This window comes from Ixodes scapularis, unplaced genomic scaffold, assembly GCF_016920785.2.
Source record: "Ixodes scapularis isolate PalLabHiFi unplaced genomic scaffold, ASM1692078v2 PGA_scaffold0__279_contigs__length_252992795, whole genome shotgun sequence".
In the NCBI taxonomy this organism is placed as follows: domain Eukaryota; kingdom Metazoa; phylum Arthropoda; class Arachnida; order Ixodida; family Ixodidae; genus Ixodes; species Ixodes scapularis.
Genome location: NW_024609835.1, coordinates 88,774,008 through 88,790,436, shown reverse-complemented (window position 1 = coordinate 88,790,436; position 16,429 = coordinate 88,774,008). Strand labels below are relative to the sequence as shown.

Here is a 16,429-nt window from a genome sequence, read left to right as displayed (position 1 = left end):
ATTGTAGGGTGTTCTGTGCAGTATTCAGATTATGTGACAACTGTGGAATCTCAAGGAAATGGATACTAATCACTCAAGCTAAAAGGGGTAGCCGGCGCTGCAATTGCAGCAGCAAGTGTCTCCTTTTTATCTATTTTTATGAATTATTAAAGAAAGGAACCCTAGTCATAAGCTTCGGCGATGCCAAAGATGGCATATGAGCTTACTAAATCGCTGATTCAAGATTCGGTCGGCGTTGTCTGGTTCTGCTTGTACTGCGATTTAGATTTTCTGGCTTTAAGCACGGAAACAAAAATGCAAACTTAAACACGAATAGTAAAGCCGATATCATCAAAGTTTCTTTAGAGCATGTCCGTGAGTGCTAAATATTTTGACGAGAACGACTTTTTCGTCCACTCCGGTGAAGGTAGGCTCAAGTCTCAATTTCTCGACGTCAAGATCAATATCGAGACCAAAGATTTTTTTTATTTATTTATTCATTTATTTATTTATTTATGTATTTATTGGTGGAAATTGCCGGCCTATGAAGAGGCCAAGGCAAAACAATAAAAAGATTACTAAAAGCAAAACGAAACATTGTATAAAAGCTATACGACAAAAGTAAACACGGAAATAAACATAGGTCGATCTTTGCACACACATGAGCAAAGCTATACGCGCAGTATTTCATTTCATTTATTACTCCCTCAGGGCTCGAAGGCATTACAGAGGGGAGTGAGCGGTTTCCAGATAAAAGTAACATATTTGAGTGAGGCAAAGAAGAACAACAAAAAGTGAAAGCCGTTTACAAATCCCTGTAACGCCGAATTGGAGCGCAGCTCTTGAGGAGGAGGAGTGAAGGGTACTGAGGGGAGGGTAGACCCCTCCCCCTTCTCCTCCTCCTCCCCTCATTCTTTAATATGCTCCGGGGGGGGGGTGTCACGTGACTTCGGGGAGGGGGTCACGTGACCTCGGGGAGGCGTGACCTGGGGGTGACCTCAAGGCCACGTGACCCCAAAGGTGACCCCCACGTGACCTTGGGGTCACGTGACCTGGAAGGGTCACGTGACCTCGGGGGGTCACGTGACCTCAGAGGGGTCACGTGACCTGGGGGTCACGTGGGGTCACGTGACCTTGAGTTGACCTTGGAAGGGGTCACGTGACCTCGGGGGTCACTTGACCCTGGGGAGGCGACCACGTGACCTCGGGGGTCACGTGACCTCAGAGGGGTCACGTGACTTGGGGGTCACGTGACCTTCAAAGGGTCACGTGGGGTCATCTTGGGGTCACGTGACCTTGAGATGACCTTGGAAGGGGTCGCGTGACCTCGAGGGGTCACGTGACCTTCAGGGGGTCACGTGGGGTCACGTGACCTTGAGATGACCTTGGGAGGGGTCACGTGACCTTGGGGGTCACGTGACCTTGGGATGACCTTGGTTACGCCGACGCCGACGGCGACGCCGCTCAAGCCGGGAACGGGCCCCTAAGAGCTGCGCTCTAAAAAGCACAAAAAAACACGTGCTACGCAACATCTGTTAAAAAGTTGGTAATAGCATTTTTAAAATCAACAGTGTTAGTTATTGAGACTATATGTGCGAAAAGGTGATTGTATTTAATGGAGGCCTGGGGTAGAAAAGAGGCATTAAAAGTGGAGGTGTTGCAATGGGGAACCCCTACGTTTAGGTCATGGTGTACACGTGATGATATGTACGATGGTTCTAAAAACAATGCTTGACAGAGAGAGGGTTTAGAGTATTAAATCTCGTGAAATAAACATAGACGATATATTTTTCTTTGGAAAGAGAGATCAGGCAAGGAGTGGGACGATTTCATGGAAGTTACACTGGCTGTACGATGATAGTTAAGATGTAAGAAAGTCATCTTCGGAGGCAGCCCCTATAAAAATGATTTTTGACTTTTTATTGAAAACGTGTTGACCTCTTGTTGACTCTGATTACTTTCTTTCGACTTTGACTTTCTGTTGACGTGGTCAACAGAAAGTTTGTTGACTTTGTGTTGAAACTTTCCTGATGATCTTCTTCAGCCTAGTCAAAAAAAAGCTGTTCACTTTCTATTAACTTTATGTTGACTTTTTTCTGCTGACTTTCTGTTGACATGGTCAACAGTAAGTTTGTTGAATTCTTGTTTAAACTTTTCTGATGATTTTCTTCAGCCTGAGGGAAAAGAAAAGCTGTTGACTTTCTATTAAGTTTATGTTGATTTTTTTCTGCTGACTTTCTGTTGACAGTGTCATCAGAATGACTGCAGACGTTCTGTTTACTTTGTGTTGAAAATTTTCAGTTGACTCTCGGTAGCCAATCTCAATAGAAAAGCTACAGACTTTCTGTTGACTTTTTATTGAACATAGTGCACCCCGACTAGATGCCAAAAGTCACCAAGTTTCTCAGTAGCTTCTGACGAAGTGAGAACGGGAAGCAGCTTCAGTTGTCCCGCCTCCAGCGCGAGCCTACTACCCTTGACAAAGTTTCGGCGTTCGTGCACCTCGAGCGCGCGCGTGCAGTCAAAGCACGACGGAAGGCATGGGGCGCGTCCTGGAGGCCAGGTGTTCGAAAGGCATGCCCTGCTGTTCTGACGTTGTGACTATAGTGACTTCAATGATCACATTAATAGTCAACTAGTAAAAAAATTTAAGATAACTATTTGAAAGTGGAGAAACTGCCCTGACTCGCTTCGTCCTGAGTTGTGCTATGCAAAGAAGCGATAATATTTCTTCTAGAAGTCGTTTTTGTGGATGTTGTTTTAGCGACTGCGCCGAATTATTATTAGTTGTACCAATACGTTTTAGTAAGAGATATCGTCCACGAACTTCGAAACACTATTTTCTCTTTGACAGACTCACGAGGAGAAGATCAAAGACTTGGAACCTTAATAAGTGCTAAGGTGGTCACCGGCAAAATGATTACCTTCAATACGCAGGCTATATAGGGCTCTGCAGCAGTCAATGGGAGTGTGATTCAGGTGTTCAGTGCTTCATGGTGTTTGCGTTTGTGTTCGTTTCTAATATGTAGTTGTGGGATATAATAGTGGGACCTTCAAATATCACGCAATTTACTAACATTTACTGATTTAGTAACATACTAACAAATTATAAAGAAATGATCGCGTTTTTTTTTTTATTACGTCTTTTTGCGGCAGCCAATTTGGAGGAGAGTGGAAAGCCACAGTAAGCTTCCAAAACTTTGTTGAATGAATAGCTAAGCTGTAAAGCATTTTTTTTCTTTTTAATCTTCTGTAGCTTTTCAGTTGAAAAGCTGTAGCATTTCAATGGAAAAGCTACAGAAAAAGCATCTTGGGGGCTACAGAAAGTCTGTTGACTTTCTTATTACAAAGTGGGCCAATATTCAAAAGAAATTCAACAGAAAAGCTAGAGAAAGTCAGATGAAAAGCTAGTGACATTTTATATCCTCTGATGACTTTTTTCAACAGTCTTTCAACAGAAAAGCATCACAGTTTTTTGTAAGGGAGTAGAGAGGCACGGCATGTTCGCTAGAAGGCAGGATGACGACTGACAGGAGGGAAAACAGCCGGGACTCATTGCAGATTTAGGATTTAGGTTTGGGGTGATGCGGTAGGCAAGTAAGCGCTTTTCGAGGCCCGAGGTGCAGATGGGTTTTTTTCAGTGGGTGTCGGAAATATTGGGGGAATGGCAGTTGACACCGAGAAAACTGGCGGACGAGATTGTCAGCAGGTGTCGGGAAAATTGCGGGGACAGCAGATGACCCCTGGAACGCTGGCAGGCGAGTTAATGAGCACTATTATTTGTAACTGCTGGGCCAAGGCGGCTATAGTTGGTTCGCGTCATTCCAACAATCGACGAAGGGCAGAGGAACGGCTCTCCGTTCAGGGGGTCGTCCCTATAGAAAACTACAGAGCCGACTTAAAGGACGCTTTTGCGATTTCACTCTGGTTGGTCGTTTCAGTGGCAGCAATACTTCTAATAAGTTATGTCGCGTCACGACCAGGCCGGGGATGAGGCGGTAGACATTTAGGTGGCTTGTAGCTGTCCAGCTTGCCTTGAGGCGTGAACGGTTCAAGCGGGCTTGCTCGCTAAGCTGCCGCCCCCTACGAGGACCGATCAGTCCCCAGAGCTCGTTTGCACGTGTACGGAGCGGGACGCTGACGCTTACATCGAGTAGCACATGGTATACGTATTCGTTGCGGAGCGCGGGTATGGTGTATGGCCATCCCGCCACAGGCTTTGGATCCCTTCGCTTGCGCAAAAGATGGACTAGATTTACACCATCGTTACCTTTTCTGAAGAAAACTCACGCTTTGAGCAACGCAGCTAGTGGTTTTGCCGCACCGCTTGCTCCGAGGTGAGAAGGGCACCCGAGGTATAAAGACGCGAGAGTCGTGTCTTACTTCTAGGCTTACTCGGTGAGATACAAACGGGGAGTCTTGCTCGGTTCACATCGCTGACTTGAAAGGATACTACCGTCGTCGCAATGGGGAATACGATTAGCTTGAGTTTGCGGTAAGACACAATAAATCCCCTGTTCCTGGCGACCCAGGAGCGATCTCTGGAATGCGGACTCGCCGAGTTAGCCGCATGTACACGAACCCGTCGGCAAGCAATTTGGCGGTGAAGGCTATGGCCACTGCCACAATCTTCGGCAGAGAATTTGTTCGTTCTGTGTTTTTTAACACTTTGTTCTGCGCAGAATAGCTTCTTGGAAAGACGGCCATAGACGGCGTAACCCAGGAAGCCACCGGGAGGTTTTCCCAAGTGTTCACGGTGGCTGGAACTTCTTAGGCCTGACGAAGGGTTCAGGCGGGAAGTTCTAAGCCCGCTGCGACCTCTAAGCGGAACGCGGCAGGTCCGTCCGCGTCGGGGGGACCAGCTTAGAGCAGGCCCCCAGGTACATCGCGCTGAGTGGGACAGCGACGGACAGGTCGGCATTGTCTTCCAACTTCGCTAGAAGAGCCAGCTGTAGCCGGCGCCAAGAAAGACCGACGCCGAGGGTCCCACCACCACCTACGCCGCGTTCGAACGCTACAACGTGGCCACTCCGCGGCAACAACAGCAGCGGCCGCCTCTTCAACACCTCGTACAGCGCCGACCAGAGTGTCCACCTGTGCCCCCGTGCTTCGAAGTGGAAGAACTCCTCCCCGAAGTCCGGGCCTTAATGGGGGTGGGAGGAGAGTGTGAGAGCCGATGGTAAAAGATGAGGCACAGCACAGCACACAGTGCGTGCTGAGCGAGGCTGGAGCTGGGCAGGAACGTCGGAGCCGGGCCGCCTGGCCTGGCCCATGGCGAACCCGGGAGCAGCGAGGTTTGGAGACGGATCGGTGGAAATGGTGAGCCCTGCCCGTACCGACCTGAGCTATGACGGTGCCGGGGTGGTTCCACAGCGAGACTCGAGCTGTGATAGCCCTGGACGGCTAGCGTACTCAGCGCTGGCGTGGGAAGGACGATCCGCAGGCCTGGACACGTACTCTGACTGCGAGCTCTGAACGACGGGTGACAACAAGGGTCGGTGTGCCTGGACTGCCGGCTCTGAACGAAGGGGAACCGGGAGGTTCAGTAAACCAACTCGCTGTCTTCTCGTTTTTATGTCACTCCCTGGGTGACGAGCGAAACGCATACCAATCGGGCGGCAATTATTAGTAGAGCGACCTCCATAAAGAACCCCCCAAGCTATACCAATAAGGGCGTCAGAGTGAGCACAGTTTGTTAAAGACAACATGCTGTTCCAATCGATGTGAGGCAGGTTGAAGTCGCCTGCCAACACGGTAAAAACAGATCGGTGTGACTGCTCACGAAGTAAGTCCTGTATGCCCTCGAAGATATCGGTATGAACGTTTGGACATCTGTACACTCTCCCAATAAAAAAAATGTGGCACCCACAATGTAGTTTGGCCCATACTGGCTCGTGATCCGGCGATTCGTGAATAGTCACGCAAGACAGTTGTGAGAGACGAGGGTGGAAGGAGACGGGGCGGAGGGCACATGACAGGTGGTCGACCGAAAAGACACGAGCTGGCGCCAGACGTTGCGTGCTGCGCAAGGCTGGGGCAGGGCAGGAACGGCGGAGCCGGTCTGGCTGGTGTGGTCCATGGCGATCCTCGGAGCGGTCCACCAGCGAGGTCCTGACCAGGACCGGAGAGAACGGCGAGCCCTGGCCATACCGACCTGGGCCATGACGATCCCGGAGTGGTTTCGCAGCGAGACTAGGGAACCTCGGGAACTGACCCTCGACAACTAGTTTACGCAGCGCTGGCGTGGGAAGGACGATCCGCAGGCCTGGGCACGGACTCTGACTGCGAGCCTCAACGACGGGCGACAACCAGGGTCGGCGGGCCCGTACTGCCGGCTTCCGAGGACGGGCAACCGGGAAGTACAGTAAACCCATTCGGTGTCTTCTCGTTGTGTTGTGTCACTCTCCGGGAGAGGAACAAAGCACAGACCGATCTGAAGCGCTTATAATAGAACAAGAATACCACAAAGAGAACCACAGAGTGAGCTCTTCACTATCAGTGCAACCCCCGCCAGTAGAGTATCAGAGAGGGAACACTTCAGAGTTAGTTATCTCACTGTTTAATCATGTCTCTGTGATTATAAAAACGTCAGAGTTTAAATCGAACAGTACACATCTAATTTCTGCCGTTTTATTTATGACACTTCGCGCGCTTAAGCAGACAGATCTAGAGGCCTGCACGTCGCTGCGGGTCGGGCGTAGACTAAGCGCCAACAGCGTTGCCCATCCTAAGAGGACCAAGATACGATTTGAAGAGACTTCCTTTGGGCCAATTTTTGGCCACAAGTAACTTTTCAATCTCTGAACCCTGAACGGAAACATGGAAAGATGCGTACGTGTCGTACGGTAGCCGGCACTGGGCGCGACCTGGGGTTCGCTGGCCTGGCCTTGTCCACAAAGGCGAATTACGTCGTCCAGTTGGCTGTCCTTGGCATCGCTCGTCGAAAGTAGGAACTCCTTCAGGTCATGCAGCTGAGGCAGACTGCCGATACGTCGTGTTCGAGTCGAGCGCTGATAACTCGGAGATGGTTGGCGTGTCCCTTGGTCATCGGTAGGACGGAGGCGTCGGGCTGCGGCGCCTTAGGGTACGTAGGTACTATGGCGCTCAAGCTTGGAGGGCCAGGGGCATCGGCACAAAGGCATTTCCGAAAGAGTTAGCTGTTTCGTGCAAGTTGCAGTCACAGTTATTCGTTGTAACGTCACAGAAACCGCACGTCCTCAGAGAGTCCATCGAGTTTGAGACCTGAACTGTGTCAGTAGTTCTCGAAGACCGCTCTCTTCTTGCGGTACTTCGCCCTGGAGACCGTCGATGTTGAGGGGGGACATAGTCGTCCCTATACTCACAGACCGCGATTCCGGGCTTCGTCGCTTTGTGCACAAGGGATACTTGAACGTGCTCACACAATTTTTCACGAGCAGGTGAATGTCAGAATCACGTACGAGTACGCATTTACAATGGAAGTTGCGTCCGCACGTTCCCGAGCAAACGATGAATCGCGCCCACGTTATCGTGGCATAGCAGCTGCCACACACGTCTTTCCCCGACGTCCTATCAGTTCGATGACATTAGAGGAGAAGCTAACGGTTCAAATATTACTGTTAACTAGTTGGTAATGACCCGTCCCTAAAAGAATCGAATAGGCTCACTTGTACGCACAAAGCAGTTCCTGAATCTTCAACCTCCGATAAATCCAGTCACATAATGGTTAATTATCCTCTCCCACATCACAAACGTGGTTAAAGGGAGCATATTGTTTAACTCTTCGCTTTCCCCTAACACAACTTAAGCCGAGAGGAAAGGGGAAAATACAACTTTCAGCACTAACACTTTCTTCGGCTTCTTTCTACGCAATATGGCGAGCATTGAAGAGAAAATTAATCGTAAAAAGAATAAATTAAGATTATAAAGCGGGAACGTGGGTTATTATTTTTACTCGCTTCTTCTGTGCTGTTGCTGTGTATAATGTGATGTTATATGTGAAACATAAAACTACGAGGCAGCAAGGGGCTCCGTCAATAGATATTTCCCTTGTTTCCGGCATTCAAGTACCAGAATAAAAACAGGTTATTTATAAATTGTTTAAATTCCCAATTAGGGCTCAATCTTTTACAATATTAACTTCCTATTGAATATGCACAATTGTTGTTGTTTTATGAGCAAACGATATTAATTATGTGGGAACAAATATTGCATCTGAACTTTAGACTTACAACGCACAGCATCTTATTTATTAGGACCTAGCGGGTTACATTTAACACAGTGAAAATATTACGCTTATGTGTGCATTGCGTTCATTTCGCGCTTCCCACGACAGCTTATAGTTTGAGGGAATTGTTTTGCCTCAATGTGCAGCAACATAACATTCTTAAATCTTCTGTATTAACTTTTAGAGAACTTAACCTGTACCTGAACAACTGAGAACTTCGGGAACCTGAAAGGCAAAGAATCGAAGTGATTCTGTTGTGCGTTGTATGTGTATTTCCCCCAACTACCAATCGCATGTGTGGAAGGAGCACCTCCTTAAAACTCACTGCTCCGCTTACACAATGTAATCTGCATGTTTTAGATTTTCTTATATTGCAACTATTGCAGCTATCTTATTACCTGACGCGTTTTGATAAGCTTCACAATAAACATTTTTATATCCTACAAAATTTTTTCGAATCGCGTAATGGTATAATGAACGTTGATTGCAAACATTTTATGTTTGAAGATCTTTTGACCGCTTCGAGGTAAAATGTTTGCGGTCAGTTCGCCACAACGGCCCCTAGCAACAAGGCCTATTATTTCAAGTACAATAAGTATCCCATGACTGTTTTCGCGTACTGCCCGCAAGAAAGTGTGAACTCATTTGTCTGTTGTTGTTTTTTTTATGTCAGCATTTCACAGTACGTAGCAGTCCGCGTTTTCCCCTTACTGAACTAACAATCATTTGTTTCCTGTTTCGCTTTCTTCAGATGACATGGCAACTCAAGAATCGGGCTTCAAAATTTACGGAAAAATGTCCTGCACTTTACGATAAGCTCTGCAGCGACGGATGTAACGTGATTCCAGTGAAGTAAGACTGATGCTAAGATCTCTTGGTTGGCACTAAAAGTGCTGAATTGGTTTTGAATTAATCAAGGTTTACTGGTTACTGGTATAATGAAAAGAAGACTTCGATTACAACAAGCGGTAATTCTACAAAGCGGGAATGGCTTTTGATCGTACAGTACTCGTCTCCACTCGGTGTCCTTACACACTTTTTTTTTCCGCAACCTGAAATGTGTTTTTGAAGATATTGTTTGCTCCTGCACCTCGACGACGGAATGGTGGGGGGGATGGGGGGGGGGGGGGGGTGTTGTCCTTTATGTTTTCATGTTTAGATCGCATGTATTAACGTTTTAGCATCAGTACCCATATGACAGGAAAAAGCTGACGGCGTCCGTCTGTGGACAAAACAGTGGAAAAGAAAGCGCGCCGCGTAGAGAAAAGGGCGTAGTGAAGGGGCAAAGGCGAGAGGGAGGCGTGCGACGTCACGAGGCGGAAGCCAATGTGCGCGCGGATGCTGGGCGAGTCTTCACTTGCAGGTGTGCGGAGCGCGTATGGCTTCGTCTATGCTACAAAACAAGGTGTGAACCAAGTACTAACGCTGGTGCAAATAGGCGGCAAAAAAAATTTAATGAAGATTCATTGATGAATCCTCAAGGAATTCGTTAACATGACCCTTGGGAAATGCCACACCCGCCCCCCCCCCCCTCCCCCCTTTCTGTAAAACGCTAAAACTGACCCCGTAAAAATGCCATAAAGATGAAAAGATTAAAGGAACCAAGAGAGAACGCCAGACCCGAAAAGTGAAGGTATCAGCGTCAGCGTCTCCCGAAGGGGGGCGCGTGTGCGGCGTTTCCCAAGAGCCATTTTAACGCATTCCCCAGAAATGCCACCAATGAATCTTCTTTAAATTTTGTTCTGTTCTTAGGAGGTGCAAAACTTTGGTCGAAGTGCCGAGCAGTCTTCGCGCCTGTGATCTTCGTCGTTTTTTTTCGTTTATCCTGCAGCTGACCAGCGCCTCATAAGATAAGGTCCGCCATAGCCTCCAAGAGCTTAAGCATAATGCAAAGCGTGGCAAGTGCCAAGCATCTCATTATCGTTCCTCGGCCAATCAGATTGCGGTATTAACCAAAGAGAATGCCAAAGAACCAATCCCAAAGCAGAAAGCGCGAACATACAAAGCCGTGCTTAAAATATCTCTACAGATAGGGTGGTTGTGAAAAAAAAAAAGAGGACTCTTTTGGAGAACAGAATGCCAGCGACGGCGGACGACGTGGATTCCAAGAGACACTCTACTTAGCGTCCTTCTTACATACAATTTAGTAATTAACTTTTAATCAGTGAAATTAAACATTAGAGACTTGTTGAGCGTGAGCGAAAACCACTTAACCAATCAATTTTAGGAAGAAGCACATAAGTGTGAAGCTTGGCTAAAATTAACACTTGCGGGGGCTCGTGATTCGAAAACATGGATAAGAAAATAATATGCGTCTTTGCGTCGCCAGCCTCTCCATCCGCACGACAATTAACTTTACCGAACCCTCACGCTTCGCAGGTGCTTCGAGTCTTGCTAAAGTTTTATTTTGGGGTGTTTTCGATGACGCTCAGCAAGTTTCTAATTGAAACCATATGTTTATTATCACTAATTCAAAAGAAAATCATTAAATATTATTTATTATTTTGCTAATTTGCGCGTTTAGTTTTTCAACGTTTTGGAAATTCTTTACAACAAGCCTATTTGTAGCGATTTTTTTTAAAGTATTCAAAGAGACACCCGGTATGGACGGAAAGAATGGGCTGGCCGTCGACGCCAAAACTTTGTTTAAAGAAAAGCTTAGGAGTGCGTTCTAAGCTGTAACACGTATGTAGCGCCCCCCTCCAGTCCGCCCGACTGCGGCCGCCTGGCTCGGCGGGCAACATTGTTCACCGCGTGAATAAACGCCGTTGAGCGTACGCCGCTCCGGTCAGTCATCGTCCACCCTCACAACCAAGCTGCGTGTCGTCTCTCCTCGGCGGGTGCTTCGGCCCCCTTCGTCCACCTTCGAGAAAGATCGTGACACTGGCGACGAGGAACCGTGGCACTGGAGGCCACCAACTTGCACGGTTCGGCCCACGCCGCCGAGAGATTCGCAACACCGCCCCCCCGCTCCTGTCGCCATGCCGCTGTACGGGAGGCTCGAGCCGTTCGACGGAGATGGGTCCGCCTGGCCAGTCTACGAAGAACAAGTCCACGTGTTCTTCCGGGCGAACGACACGCCCGAGGCAAAACAACGGGACATCTTCTTGGCCAGCTGCGGGACCCGTGTCTTCAGCCTCCTGCTCGACCTCCTCAAGCCGGCCACGCCACACGTCAAAACGCTGGGTGAGCTGCTCGCCACGCTGCGCTCGCACTTCAGCCCGGCGCCGTCCACGCTTATGGGGCGGTTCCGCTTCAACGACCGGAGCCGCCAGGACGGGGAGACCCTCGGGCAGTTCGTCGCTGCGCTACGAGGGTTAGCGAGCACCTGCGCCTTCGGCGACCAGTTGGATTCGCTACTCCGGGACCGGTTCGTCTGCGGCATCAACAACCCTGCCATGCAGACGCGACTCCTGGAGCTCCCCGACCCCTCGCTGGACGACGCGGTGAAGGCAGCGCAGGCGATGGAAGCCGTAGCAAACGACGCCAGCGAGATTGCGCTTGCGGCCGGCTCACCGTCGACGGAAGCGGCGGTGAACAAGATGGCGGCAAGGAGCGGTGCCTGCAGCCGCTGCGGTGCTGCCCACTCCCCCTCACAGTGCCAGTTCGTCCAAGCACAATGCTTCACGTGCGGGAGAACAGGGCACCTCGCACGTGTCTGCCGAGGGGGGAGGACGAGCGGCGGCCAGCAGCAGCAGCAGCAGCCGGGTTCAAGCCCTGGTTCCAGCTAAGCCCGCGGCCAGGGTGGTCGTCGCAAGAGAACTCGGCGGGGACGAGCGGAACCAGGTCCGGGTACCTCCTCAGCCAGGGTCCACGTCGTGGCCGAGGACACGCAGATTTTCGACGTGTGGCACACCAGGAGAATTTCATCGTCTGTGCCACCATACATGGTGTCTGTCGAAATCTGCAGCCACCCCATCACCATGGAGCTGGACACAGGGGCCAGCGTGTCGGTCATGCCCGGGAAGCTGTTCAAGCGGACCTTCCCCGGCGTGTCCATCGAGGCGTCTGACGTCATGCTGCGCAGCTACTCCGGGCAGCGTTCCCAGGTCCAGGGTCGGGCCCAAGTCAGCGTTCGCCTTGGCGACAGGGAGGCAATCCTTCCCCTTTACTTAACCAAGGGGTCGTCGCCGACGCTGCTGGGCCGGAACTGGCTTCACTCGCTGGGTGTTCGGCTGCCGGAGTACCAAAAAACTGCGCTGCACGTGGTGCAAGACGTCCCGAGCCTCCTGACCGACTTCCAGTCCCTGTTCCAGCCGGGAGTGGGCACCTTCGCCGGCACGACGGTTGGCATCCACGTTCCTGAGGGGGCCCGGCCTCGGTTCTTCAAGCCGCGTCCGCTGCCGTTCGCCCTGAAGGACGGGGTCACCCAGGAGCTGCAACGGCTGCAGCGAGAGGGAATCCTGGTGCCCGTGAAGTCTTTCGAGTGGGCTGCACCGATCGTTCCAGTCCTCAAGCAAGACGGCCGCGTCAGGATCTGCGGGGACTTCAAGGTCACCATCAACCCCGTCGCTACCGTCGAGAAGTACCCGCTGCCTAGGGTAGAAGATCTCTGGTCGGCTCTGTCCGGGGGACAGAAGTTCACCAAGCTCGACCTTCGAGATGCCTACCAGCAGCTGGTGCTCCAGGATGTCGCCCGGAAGTATGTCACCATTTCAACAACCATGGGACTCTTCCAGTACACGCGCCTACCGTTCGGCGTGGCCTCAGCCCCAGCCATCTTCCAGAGAGAGATGGACAACCTCTTCAGGGGCATGAGGCACGTGGCGGTGTACTTGGACGACATCCTGGTTACCGGTACCGACGACGGCGACCACCTGCAGAACCTGCGCAAAGTCCTGACACGATTACAGGACGCCGGTCTCAAGCTGAGGCTGGACAAGTGCTTGTTCCTTACCCCCAGCGTGGAGTACCTGGGACACGTCATCTCCCAGGCTAGCCTGGCCCCGGCTCCCCGCAAGATTGAGGCCGTGCAAAGGCGCAGAAGCCCAAGAGCAACAAGGAGCTTCAGAGCTACTTCGGCCTCATCAACTTCTACAGGAGGTTCCTGCCCAACCTTTCGACGCATCTAGAGCCGCTGCATCGCCTGCTTCGTAATGGGCAGCAGCGGGCCTGGAAGAAGGAGCAGGACTTGGCCTTCCAGCACAGCAAGGAGTTAGTCGTCGAGGCTCCGGTGCTGGTGCACTTCATCCGGCCAAGCCTGTGGTCCTCACCGTGGATGCGTCGCCGTACGGGGTAGGAGCCGTCCTGTCGCACCGGGGTCAGGATGGTCAGGGTGCCCTGTGGCGTTTACTTCTCGTCGAATACATGCGGCAGAGCAACGCTACAGCCAGCTCGACAAGGAAGGCTTGGCCCTCATCTTCGGGGTCCAGCGCTTCCATCAGTACCTGTGGGGCCGGCAGTTCGAGGCAGTCACGGACCACAAGCCGCTGCTGGGGCTGCTGGGACCTGTCAAGGCAGTCCCAGTGCAAGCATCGCCTCGTGTGGTACTCTGGGCCTTGACGCTGGCAGCCTACAGGTACAAGCTGGTCTACCGCCCTGGGAAGGACCTCGGACCTGCTGACGCCCTGAGCCGCCTGCCCCTGCCGGAGGTGCCTGCTGCCGTTCCAGGGCCAGCCGACGTGTTCCTGCTGGAGCGGGCCTACCCGGGGGTGCTCACCAGGACTGCGGTGGCGCAGGCGACCAGCCGGGACCCGGTCCTGTCTCAGGTGGTCAAGGCGGTTGCCCGAGGGGAGGAGCTGCGTCACCAGGCCTACAGCCACAAGACCGCCGAGCTGAGCTTGGAGCAAGGCTGCCTGCTGTGGGGTTCCAGGGTGGTGATTCCACAAAGTCTGCGGGCCAAGGTGCTGCAGTTGCTGCATGCGGGGCATCATGGCGTGGAAAAGACCAAGATGGTGGTACGGTCGCACGTTTGGTGGCCTGGCTTGGACCAGGACATCGTGCACCAGGTGCAAGGCTGCCAGGTCTGCCAGGAGAGCCAGCGAGCTTCGCGCCACGTGGAGATCACCCCCTGGCCGTTCCCACAGAGGCCGTGGTCCCGCTTGCACGTGGACTATGCGGGACCCTTCAAGGGCCACTACTTCCTGGTGGTAGTGGACGCCTTCTCCAAGTAGGTGGAGGCACTGCCAGTCACCAGTCCCTCGGCAAGCGCGACCATTGCGGCGCTGCGGCAAGTCTTCGCGGCGCAGGGATTGCCGGACATTATCGTGTCTGACAATGGTCCCGCTTTCGCCAGCGCCGAGTACCTGGACTGGCTGCAGAGGAATGGAATCCGCCGGATGCTGGTTCCGCCGTACCACCCCGCTTCCAATGGTGCAGCAGAGCGGGTGGTACAGACCCTCAAGAACAAGCTGAAGAAGAGCCAGCCCGGGGATTTCCGAACGCAGGTGGCCCGGGTACTGTTTCAGTACCGGACCACACCCCATGAGGTCACTGGCCGTGCCCCCTGCGAGCGTCTGCTGGGCCGGATGGTCAAGACCCCCCTGGACGTCTTGCATCCAGACCTCCGGTCCACGGCGCTTCTGAAGCAGCTGAAGCAGAAGCTGGCTGCTGACCGAGGGTGCCGTCCCGGGCCTTTGCCGGAGCCGGGAGCGTCGGTGTACGCCAGGAACTTCCGTCCTGGCCCACCCTGGTCTGCCGGACATGTGGTTTCACCAGCGAGCGCCTCATCGCTGCTCGTCCGCATGCCCGACGGCACCACCTGGCACCGGCACGCCGACCATGTCAGGCCTCGCCTCGGGACCTGGCTTCCACCCTTGGCCGTCGCTTCGGAGGACCAGCCCGCTTGGGGACCAACGACAGCACCAGTCGCGGCCAGTGGAGCGGCACCCACCCCAGAGGCGACAAGCGTCTCCACTCCTGTGGCACCAGTGCCACTCCCAAATCCGGTCCCTGCAGCTCCACCGGGTGGAGCGCGACCGGGACAGGCAGCGCCAGGCGTTGCCACACCTGGCCCGTCGACACCAGTGCCCAGGCGGAGTACGCGGCAGCGAAGGCCACCTGACCGCTACTCGCCGGGGTGACCTTCAACATCGACCGGCCAGGACTTGGCACGACCAGACGCCATGTGGTGTCAGTTGTGTGTGTTATTTCATTTATTTTGTTTTAGAAAAAACAAACTGGGGGGGAGGGATATAACAAGTATGTAGCGCCCCCCTCCAGTCCGCCCGTCTGCGGCCGCCTGGCTCGGCGGGCAACATTGTTCACCGCGTAAATAAACGCCGTTGAGCGTACGCCGCTCCGGTCAGTCATCATCCACCCTCACAACCAGGCTGCGTGTCGTCTCTCCTCGGCGGGTGCTTCGGCCCCCTTCGTCCACGTTCGAGAAAGATCGTGACATAAGCCATTCCATTTTTTCCTTTTAGTCGGAATATTTTTTTCTCCGCTTTTTGGAAGCAACCAAGACCTCCGGCGCCTGACTTGTCTTGCTCGCGTTTTAGCTGTCCAACGCAGCCGACTCGTGTCACAAACGACCAGGCTGCTCTAAAGAAGGAACGTTGTAGACATGTGTTAACGACGTGGATGTTATTCTGACCGGCTAGCGTGAATGACAGCCATTTTCCCTTATTTTCTTATGATCACCATTCAAAACAAAAGGCATGGTAACATTAAGGACGCTTATCATTATCGCGCTAATTCAATGCTTCTTTCATCGATAAAACCAGTTCACGCTACACCCCAAGAAAACTGAAAGGTCTACTGTCCCGTAGAGCACTTGGAAGAGCCAATCACTGAAATTTAAGCTCGACGTATAACGAGCCTGATAATAGGTCTAGATATAAAGCAGATAGATTTTTTAGGTGTAATTATATTATGAGACTCGTGATTCGCCAAGCTCCTTCCATCAATTGCAGTGATTGTCCTTCCCAATCAAGTGCTTTGCGGGAAAACGTGACGCCGTGCAGATTTCTTAGACTGTAGGAAGAGTAGAGTCACTGACGCTGAGCATGGCCATTATAATCATGCTTGTTAAGCTTCTTTGACTCGTTCCTTCGCGTTCTTATGTGCTTATGCCGCAATCTTATCGATTGCGAAGCGATAACAAGGTGCCCGGAACTCGCGCCATGCCCTGTCTTTCTTAAGCTGTATTAGAGACGTGCGCGACCAAAAGCGTCGCTGCGGTTGGCATTCGCAATTGGCCAAACCATAATTTCCTGTATGCTGATAACGCCTGACCAATCACCGGTTTACGGCGAGGCAAATCCTGCCAATCACAGCGAGGCAAATCCTAGTTGTGACGTGACG

At 52.1% G+C, this 16,429-nt stretch overlaps 1 protein-coding gene across 1 annotated transcript in view; it reads left to right on the top strand.

Moving 5' to 3' along the window:
* The first annotated feature begins 348 nt into the window (after positions 1–348).
* Positions 349–16,429, top strand: part of LOC115328205 (anionic trypsin-2-like) — a 117,567-nt gene continuing 101,486 nt past the window's right edge. Inside the window, exon 1 of the mRNA XM_042292411.1 lies at positions 349–406. Within this exon, the coding sequence (XP_042148345.1) occupies positions 349–406 (58 nt within the window). The remainder of the gene's footprint in view (positions 407–16,429) is intronic.